At 38.7% G+C, this 21,333-nt stretch overlaps 1 protein-coding gene across 1 annotated transcript; it reads left to right on the forward strand.

Annotated features, from left to right (window-relative positions):
- The first annotated feature begins 1,916 nt into the window (after positions 1–1,916).
- LOC148158462 (matrix metalloproteinase-9-like) lies at positions 1,917–7,589 on the forward strand. Its single transcript, XM_088007546.1, has 13 exons — positions 1,917–2,067; positions 3,599–3,837; positions 4,764–4,912; positions 5,020–5,148; positions 5,248–5,421; positions 5,528–5,701; positions 5,786–5,959; positions 6,305–6,460; positions 6,551–6,722; positions 6,801–6,940; positions 7,023–7,173; positions 7,276–7,379; positions 7,483–7,589. The coding sequence occupies exons 1-13, from the start codon at positions 1,930–1,932 to the stop codon at positions 7,587–7,589; spliced, it is 2,007 nt and encodes a 668-aa protein (XP_087863672.1). The 5' UTR covers positions 1,917–1,929.
- Positions 7,590–21,333: the final 13,744 nt, after the last annotated feature.

The following is a 21,333-nucleotide window of genomic DNA, read 5'->3' on the forward strand; positions in this document are numbered from 1 at the left end:
ATGATTCTGCTCAGCAGCAAACAACATATACTACAGCATAGAGCAGCTCATCGATGCAGCAGCTGTGTAGCCTGACGTAAAAACACTTTTGCTACACAATGTCAAACATCGAGAAATTTTAATTATTGTTACCAAACATTATCAAACACGACGTTTTGAAGCCAAAAATACCTCAGAAATATACAGACCCAACCATGAGAATCAACTCATTTAAAGTTTAAACTCAGTGTCACACAAACACAAAGAGCCTAGCATAAATGTTTGGCTGTTGAACTGGACTGTTCCAGGTCGCTATCATGCTAGTAGTTTTACTAATCTTTTACATTACATTACATTACCAAGTCACAATAAAACAAACCTTTATCTTGGCTTTTTTCTGATCTTTTTGTTTTTTCCCTCCTTGAAGGATAAGTAATTTTTTGAGATATCGTTTTGCTTTTTCTGACCGGATCTTTGCTCTTATTTATTGTCTATTTAATGAAACTGAGTAAAGTTTCCATCACTATTGCTATTAATCAAACAAAAGTAAAGACACTCAAGAGACTGAGTACATAAAGCATCAGAACACAGTTTTCTTATTCTGCTTTATCCTTGACCTAATTTTGCAATCCAGCTTCTAAAACAGAGGAAGCAGAACTCTATAGAAAAATGTGGAAGCAGATATTTGTTACACACAATTATGTAAACAATCTATGCAAGTTGATTTGATCATCTAATCAACTAAAATGGGTTACTTTTTTTTTACAGATCTGTCTCAGAGTAACCAACCATGAGAATCAACTTATTTAAAGTGTAAGCTGCTGCTTGGTTTGCTATTGCTTTGGGTCGGCCCTGTCTACCACCATGCATCTTACATATCCATCTTGAATCACCCACAATAGTGATGCTCTTAGTTTTCTCTGTCAAGTTCGTAGTTGAACACACAAATTGTTTTTAATAAGAAGAGAAATGTTATAGCAAAATCTTAATAAGGAACTTTTTCTTAGCAGTACTATAGAAAGAAGCAAAAATGTTTGATGTGCAAGAGATAAATAGTCACACTTTACATGGAAAAAGTTTTAAAAGAAAAGAAAAACATCAACTTATTATCCACTCATTAGTTAGTAGGTATGAAATAAATGTGGATGAGTAACACTTTATTTGACAGGGTGTGAATAAGACTGACATGATACTGTCATAAACACCTGTCATGAACATGAGTAATTCATGTCTATGGGCCCCACAAGATAATAGATTTCTTCTTTACCAAGAAGACCAAGGCACTGTGCGCCTGTTTGTACACTGCTGCCTCTCACTGGTGGAGATGGTGTATTGCACTATTTTAGGATGAATTAATTTAAGAAATTTAAGACTAAACAAAGTATCAGAGCAATATAACATCACCACGTAAAGCTAATTTTTAAAGTTTAATCGGTAATACTTTTCTAACAAATTTATGTCGGATCATAATTTCTTGGTTAATGTCAAGTTGTCATAACAAAGACATTTTGAATAATGTCAACTTTGTATTAAAAGTGTCATAATTTACCGAATGACACAGTCATAAATATTCATAAAGACTTATTCATGTTTATGACAGTGTCATGTCAGTCTTATTCATACCCCGTCAAAGTGTTACCTGTGGATGTTTTGTAAATTTCCCCAGCCTGTAAATTTCTGCACAGAACTGATGTTACAGTAGGCGGGAGCGAGGGTTTGATGACTAAGACTCTACTCTCTATAAATACAACATCTACAACAACAACCAGCAGCACAGTTCAGACAGACAGCAACAGGGACCAACTTCCAAAACACAGAAGACATCACTGAAGTGGAAACTTTGCCGATATTCTGAGATGTTTTTCTTCTTTTGACTTTGGTTCACACTTGATTATCTTTGAAGTTAGTTTTTGCATTTTTGTTGCATTTTGTGCCGCAGCAGAGCACGTCATGAGGTGCTGTGCATTAGTTGTGTGTTTACTTTTGGGAATAGGCGTACAGAACGGATGGAGCCGTCCTGTCAAGTCGGTCCTTGTCACCTCCCCAGGGAACATCGTCAAAAAGGTGGCAGATGAAGAGCTGGCACAAGTGAGTAGCAGATGGCAGTGTTGTGGTCAAGACCACCTAACCCGAGACCAAGTCAAGACCAAGACTGAGGGATGTTGAGACCAAGTCAAGACCAAGACCGAGGGATGTCGAGACCGAGACAAGACCAAAACCAGCCCCCCGCGCTACATGACACGATAAAATGTGAAATATGATCAAAATTGCTTCTCAAATTGATCTGAAAGATCCATATTTCCATAAAAACACCTAGATATTAAATACTTCATGGATTTTACCAACATCAAAAGCAGAACAAACTCTTTGTTCTGCCCTCTCTCCCACTACATGAAGCCAGGTAATCTGACACCACGGCACACATTACAGCTGCCACTTTGAACGAAAACAATCATAGAGCAATGTGCATGCTCTGTGTGCTCTTTCGTTCTTGTGTTTTGTTTGTTCATTAAAAAAATATCAATGTACATAATTAAATAAAATAATCATAACTACTGTAGTCTACGCAGAGCATTACAAGAACAAAGAACGGGTGTTCTGTCAGGTCAGCATACGCTGTCAGATCGTCATACGCTTAGCACAAACTCACGGCTATATCTTTCAGGCATGTCATTACCACATGATTTTATTTAATCAGCAACATAGAATGATGACGTAGATCAGTGGTTCCCAAACTTTTTCTCCTGCCCTCCCCCCAGTGGTTTCCAAACATTTTCTGGGTCCCACCTATGGATTACAAATAGCCATCTGGTAGAACGATGTGTGTGGGGCGGGGGAGGAAGGAAAGTATGTGAGGTGAAGGAGCGTAGAAAACATACCCTCGCTTTAGGGAGGGTATGTGAAAGCAGACTCTGTGAAAGTCTGCTTTCACAGACTTTGCTTTCACCGTCTGAGAAAGCAAAGTGCTGCTGAGTTAGCTGTGGCCATCGGATTTCTTATTATTTGTGCAGCGCTGTCCTATTACTGACGATTAGACAGACATATTCTGCTGCTCAGAGAAACCACTGCGCATGTCTCAGAGTGCCACGTGCAAGTGAAGAGTGGGGAGTGGAGGGAGAGGAACAGAAACATGTCATTGCTTGGATTTTAATCAGTGCGTTTTCCACTGAAAACAAAGATGTTAACAAATAAGTTGGACAGTATGCTGTACGTTTAGTACGTTCACAGTTGCGGTTCTTTACGTCTTGAAATAAAATACCAAGTCCTCAGCGCCCGAGACCAAGACAAGACCAAGACCAAATGCGGTCGAGTCCGAGATGAGACCAAGACCATCAAAAAATGGTCTCGAGACCAAGAACGATCTCAAGTGCTACAACACTGGCAGAAAGTTTATTCTTCTTTTCATAGTCTGAGACTCCCAGAATGGAGTTTTACTAAAGTTCTTCGGGGAAACAAATTACCTGAACAGAGACTGATATCACAATGTTAATGGAAATATTTACTCTCTAAATTAAAGCTACAGACGTCTTTTATGAAAACAATTTATAAATGCCACAAAACACAAATTGAGAATGGGAGTGTTAGGCTGAGCTCTGGTGTGTTTTGTCTTGTTTGACAGAGTTATCTGAAAAAGTTTGGTTACATGGTGACGGAGCAGCGCAGTGGCTTCAAGTCCAAGGTGTCCATAGCAAAGGCTCTGAAGATGATGCAGAGACAGATGGGTCTGAAGGAGACTGGAGAACTGGACAAGCCGACACTGAATGCCATGAAGCGACCTCGCTGTGGTGTTCCTGATGTGGCCAATTACAGCATATATGGCGGGGTACACAAATGGGACCATAACGATATTACATACAGGTGAGTGGAAGGAAGAAATACTATATGTCATTACATTAATGATTACTTTTTTTTATTCTACCAAATATGTTCTAGTTATATTAAAAAAACTTTTGCTTGTTAATAAATTGGTTTTTAAGGCAGCGTTTCAGTTTTTTTTTTTTTTTTTTAAAAAAGCACTTCATACAAAAAAAAAATTCATAGATGTTCAGATGGCATTGGTTAATGCTATGGCATGCAAAGAGAAGTTTAAATAATGATAACTTAGAATACTTGAAAACATGCAAATCAAAAGAAAAATAAAAACTGACATACTACCCTGTGCCTCGTGCGATTTGACCAGAAATGTTTTTGCCTTGGTAGGTTACATCTTTAATAAAAACCATTTCACAGCATAAAATCAGAAGCAAATTACATCATGACATGTTGTGCTACACACACAACTATAGTTTCAGAAAACTCTCTCTTGTAGCTTGTGGTGGAAAATTACTATAAGTTAAAATCTGTTATATGAAATGCTTGTGAACTCTCACCAAAATAACTACATGTTACATGGGTTACATGTACAAGGTTGAAAGTTGTTTCCCACAGCTGCATGAGAACCAGACTGTCTCACCCATTTGTTTTGAATTCCTTATCCTTGATATAAAACTCATGTGTTGACTCTTCCTGGCAGAGCTTTCCATCCAGAACTGCTTCATTATTGATTGTCCCACAAACTCTCTGTATTGTGCACAATGTATGAATAAACCTGATTGATTGATTTCACCTGAACAGTGTTAGGTAATAATTTTTTTCACGACAATTTGGTGCCGTGACCCGGATCCCTTGAATGGACATCCGAGGACATTGACGAACAGCATTTTGGTACCGACCTGGACTAAAAGTGTTGATAAGTTTCCATCAGACTAGATCAGATAGTCATTTTGAGTTCACTGTGTCTTCAGGATCCTGAACTATTCTCCCGACATGGACAGCAAACTGATTGATGATGCCTTTGCAAGAGCCTTAAGGGTGTGGAGTGATGTCACTCCTCTGACGTTTACCCGCCTTCTTCAAGGCGAAGCAGACATCATGATCTCCTTTGGAACAGGTGGTATGTGCTCTTTTTTACATTTCTAAGTCAAACCTTTGCTCTCTAACAAATTAAGAAGCTGAATTATAAAAATCAAACATTGATGAGCTGCTTCATGTTCTTCTTAGACCACGGGGATGCATTTCCCTTTGATGGTAAGCATGGCCTTCTAGCTCATGCCTTTCGTCCAGGTGTGGGCATTCTGGGGGACGCCCACTTTGACGATGATGAATACTGGACTCTGGGAAAAGGAAACGGTAACTACACCTCAGAAATCACATTCTTCTACCTTCCTCCTTCATCTGGTGTTCTTTGCACAGATTTCCTTTAACACACAATCCAATCTGTCTTCTCAGTGGTGAAGACTTACGCTGGCAATGCGGGAGGTGCCATATGTCACTTCCCCTTCACTTTTGGGGCGAAATCATACACCACCTGCATCACTGAAGGCGTAAACAACAGCATACCCTGGTGTGCAACCACAGCCGACTACGACAAAGACAAGAAATACGGCGCCTGCCCAACTGAACGTAAGCATGACAAAAATGACAAGCCTGAAGTTATCCATTATGTTTATGAGCTTGTGAAGGAAAACTGGAACTCATACAATTACGCTTTCAACTGTAATCCTCACAGTCTTGTTCACATTTGACGGAAACGCGAATGGAGCCCGCTGTGTCTACCCCTTCATCTTCCATGGTAGGATGTATAAGAGCTGCACCACTGACGGTCGCATTGACGGAAAACGCTGGTGTGCCACCACTAGCAACTATGACACAGACAAGAGATTTGGCTTCTGTCCCAAACGTGGTGGGTAACAAGAAACATGGCGTGAAAGTCCTGCCACAGTGGCATGTTGCTTTGTTTAACCACAGTTATTTTGTGTTTGTCCAGACACTGCTGTAATTGGAGGAAACTCGGAGGGAGATGCCTGCCACTTTCCTTTTGTGTTCCAAGGCAAGGAATACCACTCATGTACTAGTGAGGGAAGGACAGACGGCAAATTGTGGTGTGGCACCACTGACAGCTATGATAGAGACCAGAAATTTGGCTTCTGTCCCAACGATGGTGGGTAACAGAAAACACAAGGTGTGAAAGTCCTGCCACAGTGGCTTGTTGCTTTGTTTAACCACAGTTATTTTGTCTCTTTTTGTCCAGACACTACCGTAATTGTGACAAGCTCAGATGGAGATCCCTGCCACTTTCCTTTTGTATTTCAGGGCCTGGCATACAACCAATGTACGACTGACGGGAGGACAGACTTCAAATTGTGGTGTGCCACCACTGACAACTATGATAGAGACAAGAAATCGGGTTTCTGTCCTGACCTGGGTGAGCAACATGAATGCAAGATTTTGTTCTGCGTTTATCATTTTATGAGATTTATGACATTTCTAACCGGCTATCTTCCAGGTTATAGCCTGTTCCTGGTGGCTGCCCACGAGTTCGGACACTCCCTGGGTTTGGATCACTCCAACATTAGAGAAGCTCTCATGTTCCCCTTGCACAGCTATGTGGAGGATTTATCCCTGGATCAGGATGACATTGATGGCATTCAGTACCTCTACGGTGTGCGGACAACTCAGTACTCTTTCACGATAAATCTCGTCAACTACACAAAAACTTTGCCTTAACCAAGAACATTCCTATATTTTGCAGGAAATAAAACAGGCCCTGGTCCTACTCGCAACGGCACAAAAAGACCTAATCTGACTAGATCATCTGTCGTGACAATGTCACCCATTGTAGATCCCACCAAAGACCCCTGCAAGATGCTCAAGTTTGACGCCATCACTGTGATTCAGAGATATTTGCATTTCTTTAAAGATGGGTAAGCAAATAGCTAGTTCTACTTATGTTCTAGAAACATAACCTGATGACGTGCTAATCTTGCATTTCTGGTTAATAGGCAATTCTGGAAGGTATCAAACAAGACAGATGGAGGTCGAACGGGACCATTTTCCATTTCTCAGAGTTGGCCAGCTCTACCTGCTGTCATTAACTCTGCCTTTGAGGATGTTCAGACCAAAAAAATATACTTCTTTTCAGGTAAGGAGTGTTCTTTCAAGAGCTTATCAGAGCACTGAAATGTTAGACAAAGAGTTTTAATCATATTTTATTGTTACATTAGGAAGAAGGTTCTGGGTGTACACAGGAAGCAGTGTGCTAGGTCCCCACAGTATTGAGAAGCTTGGTTTGCCCCCAAGTGTGCAGAAGGTGGAGGGAGCGCTGTATAGAGGGAAGAGCAAAGTGCTTCTCTTCAGTGGAGAAAACTTTTGGAGGTGAGTAGAAATTGCCCCCCTTTTTAAGACAAAACATCTGTAAATTATCCCATCTTGTTAAAGGACATACAGTCGATCTCAATCTATCTCTGATCCCTACAGGTTTAATCTCAAGACCCAAATGATTGACAAAGGATACCCCAAATATACAGAGGCCAGCTTTGGAGGTGTCCCTAATGATGCTCATGATGTGTTCCAGCAAAAAGGTAAACATGCCTTCTACAACAAAGCTCGGGAACCCAAATGCACAAACGTCAACAAAACATGGCATACATTGTGGTGGTTGTAACATCAACGTTTCCCTTTTAGGCAACATTTACTTCTGCAGAGATCTTTTCTACTGGCGCCTGAATTCTGGCAGGCAGGTGGACCACACCGGCAATGTGAAGTATGATCTTCTGAAATGCCCAAAATAATCAAGAAATAACAACTGAGATACATGCACAGATGGGCAGTGAGGCTGGAGCAACCAAATGTTTCTTTGTGCAGGTGTCTGAAAGAATGTGATGCAGTGTTTGTGCATCATGCCTTTTGTATGATGTATTTGATTTATGCAACGTGAACGACTAACTTCTGTTGAATTTGGTTGATTATTACTCATTCAGCATTGGACTGAATGCAAGTCAAAGGCCCAGAAGGCAAGCAACCATTGTTTGCACTCATTCTAACATGCTGTGAACTGATGACCGTAGTGGCCTGTAATTTGAGACCCATACAAGTAAATTCAACACATGCTTTCTGGGTAAAACTCCGGATTTGCCGATGAAATTTCATGTCTGACTGATTCAGATCTTTGTCAGTATTCAAATCATTTTTTTTGGTATTCATAACAACATCTAATATTATTATTTTATGTCATGAGCCTGTTTGTTTGGTGTGGTTTTATGTGTTTTTCTGAAAGTGGTTTCAAAGCCATAAACTGCACTGGAAGACATTCTGTGTCTACTTAATTAAAATTATTTATAAAACTAATAATTGTGTACAAATATTCCAGCTTTCAATGCAATAAAAATTTTGTGAGAACATTCTTCCTTTGTCAGCGTCTTTATCATTTGCAAATACTTTGCAAATGATAAAGCATCATGATGCTCATGGTGGAAGCATCATGTTGTGGAAATTGGTGGAGTTCATAAAACAAGAATGAAGCAAGATATTATTTAGAAAAACTTAGAAAGAAATGAGACAAAACGAAGATGGTCAGTGAGAAGCAGATGAAAGTATATGAATATACATTGGTGATGTTAGAGGAGAATGGCAGACTAAGATAAAGATAAATAATTAAGCAAGTAATGTTGATGTACATTTGTAAACGCACTGAATGTTGAAGTAGATTGGCTACAGCAAACTGTCACACCAAGCACTCGTGTCAAGTAGGAACAGGAAAGTGAGACAACAATTCACACAGACTCACCAAAATTAGACAGCGACAAATTGGAAATATGTTGCCTTGTCAAATGAGTCTCAATTTCAGCTGCAACTCTCAGACAATAGACTCAGAATATTAAAATAGCATGAATCCATACTGCCTTGTGTGGATATTGTGGAAGGGAAAAGCTAAATCTTCCACACACGAACATAAATTTTGTCTGACCCTTACTGGTTAAAATATTGCACTTTCCTGTGCCTTATTATAAGATTCTGTCCTTCAGATTTCATTTGCATGAATACGTGTTCAGCATCTTGCTTTTCCCTCTTTGTGGCGACATCAAAACTGTGATTGATACTGAGCTGGCAGGAGGGAGTAAACAGATGGCTCTTTTTGTCTTCATAGACACAGACTCCCAAAACCAGATTCAGTCAAGCTGCGCAGAAAATCTGTGTTGCAATGTTAATGAATGTTTATTTTTAAATTTTAAACCATGAGAGAGTTTCACATCAGATTATAAATGCCCCTCAAAGGCAAAGAAGGAATGTTAATATTGCAGAAAGCCAAAATGGCTTCATGAGCACTTGGTAATAAACACCAAGCTTGTATTTTGATACAAAAGAAAACATGAAAAAGTTTAAGAAAATCCAAATATTGCATAAGTCCATTCACCTTTTATTTCTATTATAAAAATATTGATTCAGTGAAAAATATTTCTATGTGCTGCACAATATATTTCCTCTGTTCTTGCTTGAAGCTCCTTCTGCATTTAAGCCAAGTAAGGCAATGCAATCTTTATTTTCAGGTTAAAAACTGACCATTTTTAAGACGATAATAAACTAGTCAGTTCCATAAACCAGCCCTCTTTTTAGCTCAGGTACTATTTTTCTGAAGTTGTCTCTGTTTCAGGAGTGGTTTATTTTCAAAACTTTTCTACACTGGGGACTTCAGCTCTTTGAATCAGCTACAAATGGGGAACAATGACAACATAAGCAGCAACAACAGCTAACACATGGGTCAACATGATGCTTTTATCAATTCTAAAGCTATGCCAAACTATAAGAATGTTAATAGTAACAATATGCTTTACTTTAGACATGTTTATTATTTAGGTTGATCTTTGCATCTTAGCACTCCAAAATTACAAAGTGGTGACCCAAAGTGGGGTCTCCACCCAGACTTTGGGTTCTACTGGCTTAACTCAAGTAAAGTGCTAGTTGTTGCCCATTCCTGGATATGTCTGGTAGCTTGTGAAGCACTAACTCCACGCCTTTTGCGAGTCTTCTTCTATCCCACCCTTTTTCTTCCAATAAACTTCACGTTATTATGCTTTGAGACAGCACGCTCTGTGCAGGCAGCTTCATTAACAATGACTGAGTATGTTAAGGACCGCCGACTGGATAGATGTATTGCAAATTAGCTCAGGCTATAAATGTTACAGTTTTTGGTGTTATGTATACTCAACAATTGTCCCCATTCAAACAAGCAATAACCAAACAAACCATTCTGTACTCAAAATAAGTTTTCACCCGTCTTATATTGAACTTTTTTGAGAAACCTATACACGTCTGCCTTCATTCAATAAACCAGTAAATAAATTTACTTAGCAATGTTATTCTGATGTAGAGATGCACCTCTACATGAATCTTTAAACTTTTCTCCAGAAAATGATCTATGATTGATGACACATTCATGTGAAACTTCTAAGTTGCGAGTGACAGGGTTGAAATGATACCTGAAAAAAAGCTGTATATGGCAAATCAAATTCTTTCTCTTCTACTTTTTCCTCCTTTTACTGCTTTGTTAAACAGATACTGAAAGATGCCAGGTAACGTAGGGTAAATAACACAAAAGCCTGTGTTCATCATCATCAAATGTGCGCACGTCTCCCCCTAGTGTTTAAACACCACAATGACTTCTGAGTCTTAATGAAATTGCAGCTTAATTACATCTGCCTGTGTATTTTCTTGATATAGACTGAAAAATGTAAAATCTGTTTTGTTTTTTTTCAAGCAGCTGAAAAGTGCATAAGAAACATGATTACTATTCATTCTTTACTACAAATGTAACAGAGTTCCACCGATCAACTATATTAAATGACATAATGAGGATTATGGTGAAAAACTCAAAAAAATCTCTTAAAATCCCTTATAGTCCAATTAGCTTTCCGAGAAAGGAATGGAAGGTCGTTGTACAAAAAACATTTACCAAAAGACTATTTAACATGGGTTTCCAGAAATTATAAAAAATAAAAATTATATATATACACACACACAGATAGATAGATAGATAGATAGATAGATAGATAGATAGATAGATAGATAGATAGATAGATAGATAGATAGATAGATAGATAGATAGATAGATAGATAGATAGATAGATAGATAGATAGATATTTTTACTGCAAACTGACAGACTTTATAACTTTCTATATCAGGTTTCTTTAGAGTGAAGCCTTAAATAATCTGATGAAATTTTTAATCTGATCAGAGAAATGCACCAAAGGAATTTGATGTATTTTATTTAATAAATTGTACAAACCACAAGGCATTTCTAGAAATAAGAAATGAAATTCAAACATTGAAATTATGTGCCCCCCACATTGTTTATGTGACCAAACAAAGTGTGGTCGCATTTCTTTGGTTAAATTGTGATTTTAGTTTTGGATTTTACCCTGTTTTGAAATGTTTGGGGCAATGTCACGCAGTAGCACAAATGCGCCACTAGATGGAAGACGAGGGACATTATGGGACTGACGGTGCAACAGTTCTGTGTGGAAAAATCTTCCCTCCATTCGGATGAGAGCTACCAGCACAGCAACACCTTTTCCTGTGGCTCACTTGTTTCTCCTGTTAAAACAGGTTATTTAGATCTGCCCACATGTCCCTCCACCTGGGACCTGCAACAATTACAGTGAAGAGCAGACAGGGGCGGCCCAAGCCTCCATGGGTCCCTAAGCGAAATTTGGTTTTGGGGCATCTCTAGTTCAATGTGGACTGGCTGCAATCAGCAGTCTGATCATTAGGTCATCACACAGTGCTTATTGCATGTCTAGTATTGCTGCTTAAATTATATACATGTATAATACAGGAAACATTTATATCGACCAGTTGATATCTGGGTGCCGATTTCCTTAATTTTGGGGGATCGTGATTGGCCAGTTCTTACATGTGAATCCCCTTTAATCCCCTAATCTAATGTTCGTCAACAAAGGTTTAAAATCAGCCTCTGTCCTCTTCTGCTCTACAGAGAGAGGTTTGACTGACAGATCGGTCCACCAGGTCCGGTCTGCAGGTTTACAGTTAACAATATTCACCCCACTGTTTCAACTCACTGGCTTTCTTGCTATATTCAGCGACATTTCAGACAAAAAAATTATATCAGCTAAAATCAAAATCGGCAGGTCAGGCTTTTTAAAGATCAGTAACCAGGGATCGGCCAGAAAATTGCAATCGATGTAGCCCTACACACATATTCATGACATTCTTTGATTAAATAAATTTCTCTTAAGCGTTACTCCAGTAGCTAAAAATTTTATTTATACCAGGTGAGTCTTTCTCCCCTGAGAATGTGGACCGGTACCGGTACTGGACTGATTCTGAGCGTTCAAATAATTTTAACAGAAGTTTCACATAACTTAGAAGTTGATGTAACAATGTTTGTTTTCGCCACAAAATGATTATGCTCAGCAGCAAACAACATATACTACAGCATAGAGCAGCTCATCGATGCAGCAGCTATGTAGCCTGACGTAAAAACTTTTTGCTACACAATGTCAAACATCGAGAAATTTTAATTATTGTTACCAAACGTTATCAAACACGGCGTTTTGAAACTAAAAATACCTCAGAAATATACAGAGCCAACCATGAGAATCAACTCATTTAAATTCATAGTTAAATTGTGTGGTTTTCATATGAAAGAAATTACTAAAGAATTGGGGCCCCTTAGTGACCTTTGGGCCCCAAGCAGCTGCTTAGTTTGTTTATGCCTTGGGTCGGCCCTGCCATGTGGGATAGCGAGTCATGACATGCTATCCCCAAGCCTCCATGGGGCCCTAAGGTGTATCTGAGGTGTATCTAATATGAATTCAGTGTTGCATTTTAAAATATCTCTGCTCAAACTAGTGTTGGAGCTAGTTTTGTTTTGTTTTTTTTTTCTTGCATGGTGAACCCAGTGTGAGTTAAGCTGCACACTCCACTGCCATGCATGAAATTGTTTTAGTCACAGTTCTGCTCTGCTCTGCTTTGCTGGCTGCAGTTACACTTCAGAATTATCAAATCGGAGCTTTTAGATGGACAGTTTAGGTCCCAGGGTCTGAGGGACTTACAGCTGGGTTTAGCAAGGGAGAACCAACACAAGCCATTACCAGGCTGTCATCCAGCTTCTACGAGAAAAAATAAATACATAAAACCTTGGTCAAGGTAGGTGTCTCATAATCTGGTTGAAAGGAAGACAAAAATTTACCTTGTTTCCTCGTAGAAGCTGTGAATCGCTGCAAGGCAATTTTTTTTTAAAATCCAAACTAAAACTAATGGAGTAAAAGCATTTGGCAGCCACAAGTATTTGGTTTTGTGCCCACAATTGGGCATTTCTCCATGATGTTCTAAGACACATTAGCTGCTTGTAATCACACGGATTAAGTATGGAGATAATTGCTTATTGCCTACCTTGCCTTTAAGTATTTGATGGGCTCATTCCAGAAAGTGTGCATTCGGCCTCTTTGAACCCATTCTAGTGTTTCGTACAATCAAAAATCATCATATTTTGTGTTTTCAGGATTGAGGGACTCTGTCAGGAGATGTGGTGGTTGCGGTGAGGAGATGAGAGACGCCGAGACCCAGGTAAGATGGTGAAAATGAAGAATTTAATAATAATATGCTCTGACAGTCCAGGACAGGCAGCACGGCAAAACAAGCGCGCAGCTAAACGCCGGTAGCACTGACAATAAGGACTGGAAACGAGAGCTAACGCTATCCAGGACTTAACAGTTCTACTGGAGCGAATACAAGACGTAAGACAAACGACATTCGTAAGACAAGGACCCGACGACGAACACATACAACAGGTGAGACTAAATACACACGGGGTAATTAAGGAAATAAGACACACCTGGGAAACAATCAGCGGGGAAGGCACATACAGACTCAGGGAACAGGACTACACAGAAAAACTCAAAAATAAACACACAGAAACACAGATCATGACAGACTCATAAAGGGACAATTTTTCATAACTTCAGTACATGTGCTTTGTGGTTGTCTAGTACTCATATATATATATATATATATATATATATATATATATAAACAATAAAATAATCATGTGTATGTACTGCATGTGGTCCCCAACTATGTTCAGCTATTGTGTAACATAGGTGCAGACATTTGTTGTGGAAAACATCTCTTGTATTGAGTAACATCCACAGTTTATCTTATCATACTGACTTTAGACTAGGGGTGTTGATCTCTAGGCATTCAAATCCTGTTTCCTACAAGCTTGATGTGTCCCAAATCCAACACATCAGAATCAAAGGCCTGAATCATGTTCTGTGGAGTCCTGTTAATGGTCTAATTATGTGATTCATGTTGTTCTCACAGACTGGCCCTTAAATACTGGAGTTTGACACGTGTGGCTTAAAGGATTTGTCCATTCTTGTTACAGCAGAGCAAAAAAAGGAGAATCTAAAGGAATATTGTTACCTCTGATTATATAGAACAAATCAAATTGCATGTGATACAATTCATCCTCTATAAATGTCAGTTTTTCTATTTGTTCTGCAATATTTTTGCAACAACTTAAGTACCTGGATGAATTATATAACTTGTACAGAACTAGCAAATATTGATTTCTGAACTCTTCTGGAGTTAAAACATTAGTGTTGTTGGTTCTAAATGAATGTGAACTTGCTTTCTTTGCATTATTCTAGGTCTGAAAACGCTGCATCTTTGTCGTTATTTTGACCATTTCTGGTTTTCTGCAAATAATTTTTGCTTGAAATTTCTGAGTCATGGTGTTAGTACTTCATAGAATCAATAAACAAAGTTGACTTTACTCAAACATAAAAGTAAAATCAGAGAAACTGATCATTTTAAGTGGTCCCTTCATTTTTTCCCAGAGCTGTGTGTGGACACTAACAACCACTTTAAAGAATTTTTGGTAAAACTTTATTTGAAGGGGTGTGCATAAGACTGACATGACACTGTCATTAACACCTGTCATGAACATAAAGACATCTTTATGAATGTTTATGACTGTTGTCATGAAGTGTCATTCGGTAAATAATGACACTTTAAATGGAAAGTTGCTCTAAAATTTGCATTGAAAGTCCATTAAAAGTGCCAACTTTGCATTAAATTGTCATAATTTACAAAATCATGCAAAGCTGGCACTTTTACTTTTACCTGTTTTACCAATAGCATCTCAAGTTGTATAGGTTCAGCCACCGAAATAAAAGACTCTGCTCATATCATTCCGCACAGAAAAAGAAATAAAGCATAAAAAAGGACTCAGATGAAAGGATTTGGTCAAATGAGACACTTTGGACAGGACAATTTTGCTTCACTACTCAATCATACAACCAGAGAAGAAAGTATAAGTCAATTAAGCTCCAGTTCCTGCTGTCTGGATGTCCTACCCACACATTTCTTTAAGAAAGTCCTGCCTGTTGTTGCTAATGATCTGATCCAAATAGTAAACTTTCAGTCGGAAACTTCTCATCAGAGAGGTCAAAGGTCACATGTGTACCCCAAGGTTCAATCCTAGGACCCCTTCTTTTCAATATTTATATGCTCCCACTGGCTCAGGTTATAACAGGAAATAAGATCAGCTACCATAACTACGCGGATGATACACAGCTCTACATCACGATGTCACCAGGTGACTCTGAACCCATCCAATCACTGAATAGATGCTTAGAACAGATAAATGTGTGGATGTGCCAAAACTTTCTCCAGCTGAACAGAAACAAAACTCAAGTTATTATCTTTGGACCTAAAGAGGAGCGAACTAGAATCAGTGCACTGCTTCAGTTATTACAACTGAAAACCAGCGATCAGGCCCGAAACCTGGGAGTAGTGATGGACTCTGACCTGAACCTTCAGAGCCACATTAAGACAGTCACAAAGTCGGCCTTTTATCACCTCAAGAATATCTCCAGGATTAGAGGACTAATGTCTCAGCACGAGCTACAGAAACTCATCCATGCGTTTATCTTTAGCCGCATTGATTACTGCAGCAGCGTCTTCACAGGTCTGACTAATAAATCAGTCAAACAGCTGCAGCTGATCCAGAACGCTGCTTCTCGTCTTCTTACTAAAACCAGGAAGATAGAGCACATAACACCAGTTTTAAAGTCCCTACACTGGCTCCCTGTAGCTCGGAGAATAGACTTTAAAATACTGTTGTTAGTTTAGCACCACAATACCTTAAAGATCTGTTATTGCTGTACCAACCGTCTAGACCCCTCAGATCTTCTGGTTCTGCACTGCTCTACATCCCCAGAACCAGAACCAAACGAGGAGAAGTAGCATTCAGTTTCTATGCACCACAAATTTGGAACAAACTTCCAGAAAACTGTAAAACAGCTGAAACACTGTGTGCCTTTAAATCTCAACTTAAAACCCACCTGTTTAGAGTTGCTTATGGCTAAATGAGGGTTAGAGTGTGGGTTTTGACGTCTCTGATGTTTTTAATGTTTTTATCTTTTTTATCTATTTATTAAGTTCTTTTTATTTCTCTTTCTCACAGTCTACGTTTTAATGATGTAATTTTTTATTTTGTAAGACGTGCACAAAAATCCGTGTAGGACGGCGAAGTCGTAGCGCTAAAATTCGTGTGATAGGTGGACGGAGCCTGGTACTGCCAGGATGGAGACCTAGTCCTCTTAGGCGAGGGGGCTGGATAATACTCGTGTTAAACGGACGGCGGAGTCCAGCGACGACAGGCGCTTAATTCCGTAACAAAAGTAATTTTTCCAAAATCTCTTTCTCTTTCTTACTGTTTATTCAATGTCACATGCTGTTTTTATTTTGTTTTTAATTATGTAAAGCACCTTGAAATGCCTCGCTGCTGAAATGTGCTATACAAATAAAATTTGATTGATTGATTGATTGATTGATTGATTGATTGATTGATTGATTGATTGATTGATTGATGATTCACTAAATGAAAGACCACAGGGTCAACACAGTCAAGAGAAGTCGGTGTTAATGGAACAGTTTTATCAAAATCTTATTTTCTTTTGATGTCCACCTCAGAGGCCACATTTTGAAAGGAAGTTGGACTCCACCTATTAAAGTTTTAGGTGCTCAGCATCATGGATGTAGCTTTGACTTGTTCACGACTGAATTCACTGTTTCCTTTTGGTCAAATATCTCATGGCAAAATGAAACTGACGACGACCTACCAAGCCAAGTTTATTTAAAGAGGAAAGGGCAGCAGCATTCAGTGTGGCCCACTTTTTTTTTTTTACATCCATTTTTCATCAAGCTGTTTTTGCACCAGTTTCAATTGATTAACACTCAAGTTTCCCGTTTTACGAAAGTCATAATTCTGTTTTCTGCATGCAAAACATTCGTTCCCATTTTGTTTTGTTTTTTTGCCCTTAGGTCATAAATAAAAACGCTCCGATATTTTCTTTGAGGTTCCGGAACCCATATTTTCAGTGAGACGTCTCTCCACTGGCTTTCTTTCCTTCAATGTGTAGAAATGCTAAAAACCACCCACTATCTTCCCTTAGTTACTTTGTTTCTTTAGGGAAGAAAAAAAGAAAACCATAACTATCTTCTGATAGTTACTTTCTTTACTTTCTTTCGTTAAAGGTGGAAAAAAAATTAAAAAAAACCCTGCTATCTGCCTTTTAGATAGTTACTTTCTTTCATTAAAGTTGGAAAAAGATTAAAAATACCCACTATCTGTATTTTAGATAGTTACTTCCTTTCGTTAAAGTTGGAAAAAGATTAAAAATACCCACGATCTACTCCTTAGATAGTTGAGTTTAGTTCACCAGCAGACGGAGCCTGTCCAAGCAGATATGAAAAAAACAGAAAACAAAAAGAAAGAAACCTGATTGAAACAGTCCTCACCCAATAAATTTATTGAGGTTCTTATGGATCCGGTCGGTCGGCAGTCGCAGGGACGAGACCTCCAACTGAAGACAAAATCCTCAGATTGGCCAATGCATTCGATCTCTCGTCGCCCTTGACCTCTCCACCTCGCCGGATCCTGTTCGTGACTGCAAATTGTTGTGGAAATTTTCCTTTAACAAAGAGTGAGGCAAAACTGTTTCAAGAACCAGACAAAGAATATATTCTTAATCAGTATTTATTCGAAGGCTCAACAGTGTTCGAACATTCAGTGAACGCAGTCAGGAGAAAGAGTCCCGAGCAGAACACAACTTACAGTTTTATAGGTAGAGGTTCATTCAGATCGCATAGTTTGGTAATCTACTTGGTTACAGGACAGACAGCAGACTGGACAACAGACACATGTGTCTTCTTCACTAGGAGCCAGGAGAGATAAAGGAACAATTCAATGACTTCATTGTATTGCTAAGGCCAATGACTCCATTGTCATGTTAAGCTCAGAAAACCTGCTTCAGAAGGATCTTAATGATTCAGCTAATCATAGTAACCTTAAATTTTCCCACTACAAGCTCCCCCAACCCCACGGACGGGAGATGGTCGGACCAGTCCTTCTGCAAAAACAGGAGTCTGATGGTGACCCCAAGGCGTCTGAAGGCCAAGTATGGTTCTGCCACAATCTCCACATAGTCCTTAATTGTAGATATCAACTCATTCCGATGTGCAAGGTCCATGTTGTAGATTATATTCCTTTTTCCTTTTTTGAGTTCCTCACCGCAGTTAGTTTTGGTCGGGTTCTTGATATGCTGTGAAGGTGGTGAGGCAGACTCAGCGGACCCAGGTTTTAGGGAATGAAATGATTAATTTAATAGTGATGGGCTAAATGAATCCAGGATGCGAAGCTTGTACCGAATAAAAAGGGGGTGTGTCCGATGAAGCCCCGCTTCAAGGCTTGTCATCTTGTTGAGAACCACGTGACTGGCAACAAACAATGCCTCGCATTACCTGGATCATGGGACTGCTTCATTTTGCGTTTCGGTTTTCAAAGTAAAAGCGCGATGAGCCATGCTGCGTCATGGGTTGTTGACCATTTGGTCGTGCATCAGAGGAGGATATTTGTCTTCAGTGGCCAAAATAAAATGAACATTGACCAACATATTTGATGTGTATTGATGATGGCACTCATCAAAATGTAATGTTTGTTACTGGTTTTCTTAATTGTAGATTATGGTGTTTTTTATGACTTAGACTTAGACTCTAGAAAGTTTCACCATTACTTGTAGTGTGATTAGCGTTTCGGTCTTCAAAGTAAAACTGCGTTGTTGCTGAAATGTGCTACACAAAAGAGGAGAAACAGGAGTTGTCCTGAAACAACAGAGAGCTGGGGACAATCAAATGGTAAAAGGGACAACAAGGAGACTCAACAGAACACAGAATCCTAAATAAACACACAAGAAACCCAAATGACTACGAAGCCCATCTTATCCCCTAATCTTAATATTTATCAGCAAAGGTTTAAAAATCAGCCTCTGTCCTCTTCTGCTCTACAGTGAGAGGTTTGACTGACAGACCGAACCAACAGGTCAGGCCTCCACATTTACAGTTAACAATATTCACCCCACTGTTTCAACTCACTGGCTTTCTTGCTATATTCAGCGACATTTCAGACCAAAAAAAATTATATCAGCTAAAATCAAAATCGGCAGGTCAGGCTTTTTAAAGATCAGTAACCAGGGATCGGCCAGAAAATTGCAATCGGTGCAGCCCTACAAACATATTCATGACATTCTTTGATTAAATAAATTTCTCTTAAGCGTTACTCCAATAGCTAAAAATTTTATTTATACCAGGTGAGTCTTTCTCCCCTCAGAATGTGGACCGGTACCGGTACTAGACTGATTCTGAGCCTTCAAATAATTTTAACCGAAGTTTCACATAACTTAGAAATTGATGTAACAATGTTTGTTTTACCCACAAAATGATTCTGCTCAGCAGCAAACAACATATACTACAGCATAGAGCAGCTCATCGATGCAGCAGCTATGTAGCCTGACGTAAAAAACGTTTTGCTACACAATGTCAAACATCGAGAAATTTTTATTATTGTTACCAAACATTATCAAACACAGCGTTTTGAAGCCAGAAATACCTCAGAAATATACAGAGCCAACCATGAGAATCAACTCATTTAAAGTTTAAACTCAGTGTCACACAAACACAAAGAGCCTAGCATAAATGTTTGGCTGTTGAACTGGACTGTTCCAGGTCGCTATCATGCTAGTAGCTTTACTAATCTTTTACATTACATTACATTACCAAGTCACAATAAAACAAACCTTTATCTTGGCTTTTTTCTGATCTTTTTGTTTTTTCCCTCCATGAAGGATAAGTAATTTTTTGAGATATCGTTTTGCTTTTTCTGACCGGAGCTTTGCTCTTATTTATTGTCTATTTAATGAAACTGAGTAAAGTTTCCATCACTATTGCTATTAATCAAACAAAAGTAAAGACACTCAAGAGACTGAGTACATAAAGCATCAGAACACAGTTTTCTTATTCTGCTTTATCCTTGACCTAATTTTGCAATCCAGCTTCTAAAACAGAGGAAGCAGAACTCTATAGAAAAATGTGGAAGCAAATATTTGTTACACACAATTATGTAAACAATCTATGCAAGTTGATTTGATCATCTAATCAACTATACATGGGTTACTTTGTTTTTACATATCTGTCGAAGAGTAAGAAGCAAAATCTTAATAAGGAGCGTTTTCTTAGCAGTGCTATACAAAGAAGCAAAAAATGTTTGATGTGCAGGAGATAAATAGTCACACTTTACATGGAAAAAGTTTAAAAAGAAAGAAAAACATCAACTTATATCCACTCATTAGTTAGTAGGTATGAAATAAATGTGGTTGAGTAACACTTTGACGGGGTCTGAATATAACTGACATGACACTGTCATAAACACCTGTCATGAACATGAGTAATTCATGTCTGTGGGGCCCACAAGATGATAGATTTCTTCTTTACCAAGAAGACCAAGGCACTGTGCGCCTGTTTGTACACTGCTGCCTCTCACTGGTGGAGATGGTGTATTGCACTACTTTAGGATCAATTAATTTAAGACATTTAAACAGTGTCAGAGCAATATAATATCACCATGTAAAGCTAATTTTTAAAGTTTAATCGGTAATACTTTTCTAACAAATTTATGTCAGATCATGATTTCTGGGTAAATGTCAAGTTGTCATAACAAAGACATTTTGAATAATGCCAACTTTGTATTAAAAGTGTCATAATTTACCGAATTACACTTTATGACAGTCATAAATATTCATGAAGACTTATTCATGTTTACGACAAGTGTTTACGACAGTATCATGTCAGTCTTATTCACACCCCGTCAAATAAAGTGTTAAAGTGTCTGTGGATGTTTTGGAAATTTCCCCAGCCTGTAAATTTCTGCAAAGAACTGATGTTACAGTAGGCGGGAGCGAGGGTTTGATGACTAAGACTCTACTCTGTATAAATACAACATCTACAACAACAACCAGCAGCACAGTTCAGACAGACAGCAACAGGGACCAACTTCCAAAACACAGAAGACATCACTGAAGTGGAAACTTTGCCGATATTCTGAGATTTTTTTCTTCTTTTGACTTTGGTTCACACTTGATTATCTGTCTTTGAAGTTAGTTTTTGCATTTTTG

Source organism: Poecilia mexicana, unplaced genomic scaffold (genome assembly GCF_051168715.1).
Source record: "Poecilia mexicana isolate PSO_F unplaced genomic scaffold, ASM5116871v1 scaffold_7, whole genome shotgun sequence".
Taxonomy (NCBI): domain Eukaryota; kingdom Metazoa; phylum Chordata; class Actinopteri; order Cyprinodontiformes; family Poeciliidae; genus Poecilia; species Poecilia mexicana.